A 4,352-nucleotide genomic window follows, 5' to 3' on the forward strand; every position below is an offset into this window, starting at 1 on the left:
CACCGTTGGATAGTACTGTTGGGTCAATAATTAAAGGGTTAGGATTAAAAAACAAGTTTTGTAAATCTGTAAATTTTAGCCGAAAGGAGAGGAGTTTATGCACTCTGATAACCTATTATTATACTGTTAATCAATTTATATATTTATATAATTATTTTGATGAACGTAAGAATTATATGGAAAAATATTCTACAAAATTATAAAATAAAAAATTATGAATTAAAATAATATATGTTTCCTATCCAAAAATCAAATTACTAAAATATAAAAAAATAACTAAAAGTCTTATAAGGAAGGATAAGAAATAAATTTGATTAAAAATCTTTAAAAAAAAAGAAAGATCTAATATTATATAAACTCAACTAAATTACATTAAAATATAAAAAAGATAAAAAATAAAAAAAAACAACAAACTAAAAGGCTTATCACATTCAAATATAAGTTTGCTTTAAATATAAATTTCAAATATAAATTACTAGAATGAAATATAATTTTTTTTCATAAATACATAGTAGCAAAATATTTTTCAAAAAATTTCAAATTTCAACACAAATAGGAAAATTTATTTATAAAAAAACACAAAATGAATACTACTTGTTTCAGATTAAAGAGGTAGGTAGTGATAAATGATAAACTAACAAACAAGATGAATGACATGGAGCTTTTAATTTCATCTTTGGGTTATTATTTTTAATATTTTTTCCTTATTTTTTTAAAAAAATAATGGGTGTAATTACATTATATTTAGTTGCTCCTATTTTTTAATAATAATGGACTATCACATACACAAAATTTTCCCCAAATAAGTTAATTTTATAATTTTTAGTGTTGCCCATGGCATACACTAGAAAAACACTTCCTTATAATGCATTTAGTTATTCTTTATATATTTGTAATTTGAATTTTGAGTACGAATGATATATTATTTTAATTTATAGTTCTTTATGTTATTGCAATTCTTAGACTTTAGAATTTATTATAATTATATTTTTGTTTTTGTTTGCTTAGTACTTAATTTATTTTTTTAACCAATTCAATTTATTTGTTTTATAAAATTTTGTTTATATGTATTGAAAAAGGTATTTTTAGGTTATCACAATATTATCGGCTAAAACTGACGACATAAACAGTGTTTTACTTAAAAATTTATAACGGATAAGTAAAACTTGTGTTTTAAATAGTGACCATTTTTTTAGAAACTGAATGTTAGACAGATTGCTTTCAACAAATGATTGCTAGGGACCTTAAATGTTTATCAGTGAAAGAAGATCGAGCATTAAACAAATTTCTCTTAACAAGTGATTTTTAGGGACGAGGTCCCTAAAATTATATCTTAAAATGTTACATATTTTTCTTGCTAATGTTTAAATTGTTGTTGCGATGTACCATTAGACAAATAATTGTGAACTATTTCACAATGCATGCTTCAAAAATCTAAAATGATTACGGTTAGCTATAGGTCCAGTAAGGCCCAATAAGCGAAAACCCATCGGACGACTAAACTATTGGATGTGCTTATGGGCCGAAGGCCCACTACAACCAAGCCGTTCTTAAAAAAATTAAAACTTCCCTCAAATCACGCCTCCAATGTTCGTCCATGTTTTACGCATAATGCACGAACATTTAATGCAAATTTGGGTATAAATACCCCAGGTAAAGTAAGAAATGGACAATTCTACACACATACTCTCTAAACCTCTCTCTACTTTCTTGTATTCCTAAGCCCACCTTTTATCCAGATTACCGATTTTCACACCAGAGGTGAATATGGGGGACAATCCCTCACATTCCCTTCCTTTTCAGGTCACGCCCGAGGGACGTTTTTGACAGACCGAAGACTGTTCTTGCATACCGAAGGAATCTGGGCGTAACATTTGGCGTCGTTCGTGGAAATACGAGAATTGTAACGAGATACATAGAAGATGACAAACACAGTCCATGAACAAACACCACCACCAGGTTTCGATCCTCATGACGGAGGACAAAGTTCCTCCCTGGTTGACGCCGATAGGGTCATCAAATTAACTCCCGAGGAAGAAGCCTTCCTTCTAAAGATCCGGGCAGAAAAACTAGCCGCGGAGAAGCGCAAGGCAAAAGAGAACAATCAGGCCGAAAAAGAGGCTAAGGCCAGGGCGAAATGAAGGGAGGCCGATGCATTGCGGTTAAAAGCCTTGCAGCTCCACATATAAGAGATTGAACTACAGGATAAGGCACTTCGTGAAGCATGCAAGCCGATGAGCCAATAATAATCACTAAGCCGATGAAATGGCGAAGGGGGTATGACGAAGAAGACGAGTCTGACTCCGATTGCACCCTAGAAGGAAGCGAACGAAACAACATTATTCCTATGATTCGGATGAAGAACTTGATGGTTCTCGAATCAGGCTAACTCGTCTGGAAGAAGCTATGTTCGGAGACAGGAGGGTCGACCGGGAACCAATCGTGACCAAAGAAATTGAGCAATATCGACCTCGTCCGGGCAAGGAATGGCAATTTCCCAGGATTAGTGAGTTCAACGTGAAGGGTGACCCAAAGGACCACTGTGAAAAGTATGAACTATTGATGATAGGTATGGGCCATAACGATATCATGCTTTTCAAGATGTTCAAAACCTACCTGAAGAGCTCAGCTTCGATGTGGTACAAGTCCCTCAAACCCAGGTCCATCGGGTCGTATGAGCAGTGGAAGAGGAAATTCTTGAAGTACTACTCCCATCTGTGCCGAAAGGCGAAGGACACCGAAGCCATGATCCATTATAGGCAAAGAACGAACAATGAACTTGGGGATTACTTGGCTTGGTTCAAGGAAGAAGCTGGAATGGTCACCAACCTGGACAAAGTCAAGGCAATGGGCTTATTTATGGCTGGGCTGGACCCCTATAAAGATAAAAATCTTCGCTCATCTCTTTACGATTTTCCTCCCAAATCCCTCAATGATATCTATGTGAGGGGAGAGAATATTCGGAGAAAATGGAAGTATCAGAGGTTACAAAGATTCCCGAAGATACGATCGCTCGAAACGACCAGAGAGATATGATAGCTCCAGATCTGGGGGCGACCGAATGGATAGTAGGAAAGAAGGAAGAAAGGAAACCGATCATGGGGCCAAACAACGTTAAGATAGAGATTGGTTGTATTCACCCCTTTGAATGCACCAATCTCCAGGATTCTCCATGAGATCAAAGGAAAGCCTGGGTTCGTTCGGCCAGCTAAGATGAAAGTCCCAAATCACAAGAAAAATAACGACAAGTACTATGATTACCACAGAGACAAGGGGCATAATACTGATGAGTGCTACCACCTCAAGAAGCTTATTGAACGAATGATCAAAGAAGGCGAACTCAATCAGTTCGTCTGGGATCTAAGAGATATACTAAGGCCGAAAGACAATCAGGAAGAGCCGAAAGTCGAAGATCCTGAATAGAGAGACGGGATAAGGGGAAAAGTGAAGAGAATTTTACAGGTAGTGTGCTGGATAGAGATAGTAAGATGGCGAAGCAGAGGTACGCCAGACAAGTGAACAACCTCTACCAGTTCGGTCAGGAAAAACCCCATATGTCCATGACTTTTAGCATCAAAGATTATGAGGATGTCATTCATCCACATGAGGACCCCGTTATCATCAATCCTCTCATTGAACATAACAAAATTTGGAAGGTTCTTGTAGATACTGGCAACTCGGTCAATATCCTATTTCACAAGACCTACTGTAAAATGAATCTGGTGGGAGAACAACTGGATCCTTGTGACGAAGCCCCTCTTTATGCCTTCGGCGGACACCCAATACAGTTTGAAGGTAAAATCATTGTAATACCCTCCAAATCCGGGGTATAGATCTTGGGCATTACGAATACTAACTACTTTATTGAACCTGTACAATTATAATATAAATATATAATTACCCATTACTACTACTACTCAGGATCTTTTCAAGGTTAAGGATTGAAAACAAGAATGACACACCAACTTTATTACAATAATTCTAAATAAACTGTCTTACAAACTCTCTTTATTACAAACCAGTTTTCTATTCAAATTTTAAACTAAACATCTTTTATTCAAATTACAACTATCATTTATCCTGTTACACCTGCTTTAGCATTTCAAAACTCTCTTCTGGGATAGGGACAAACACTCTTGGAATTAGAGGGTCCCGCAGCTTGACCCGCTTCTTGACTACTCGGGTTCTGATGGGTTTCATTCTCAACCTTAACTGAAAAACAAGGTGAACAACAATAATAGGGGTGAGCCAAAATTGCTCAACAAGCCTGCAATAATATATATATATATATAGTGTAATGAGAGAAGATAAATGAACTGGTAATCTGCCGGTTTGAACAACCATCTGTTTCC

The 4,352-nt window shown here is 35.9% G+C and overlaps 1 protein-coding gene across 1 annotated transcript; it reads left to right on the top strand.

Annotated features, from left to right (window-relative positions):
- The first annotated feature begins 2,406 nt into the window (after positions 1-2,406).
- LOC141690696 (uncharacterized) lies at positions 2,407-3,423 on the top strand. Its single transcript, XM_074495471.1, has 2 exons — positions 2,407-2,984; positions 3,165-3,423. Exons 1-2 carry the CDS (start codon positions 2,407-2,409, stop codon positions 3,421-3,423), a joined length of 837 nt encoding a protein of 278 aa, XP_074351572.1.
- Positions 3,424-4,352: the final 929 nt, after the last annotated feature.

Source organism: Apium graveolens, chromosome 10 (genome assembly GCF_009905375.1).
Source record: "Apium graveolens cultivar Ventura chromosome 10, ASM990537v1, whole genome shotgun sequence".
Taxonomy (NCBI): Eukaryota; Viridiplantae; Streptophyta; class Magnoliopsida; order Apiales; family Apiaceae; genus Apium; species Apium graveolens.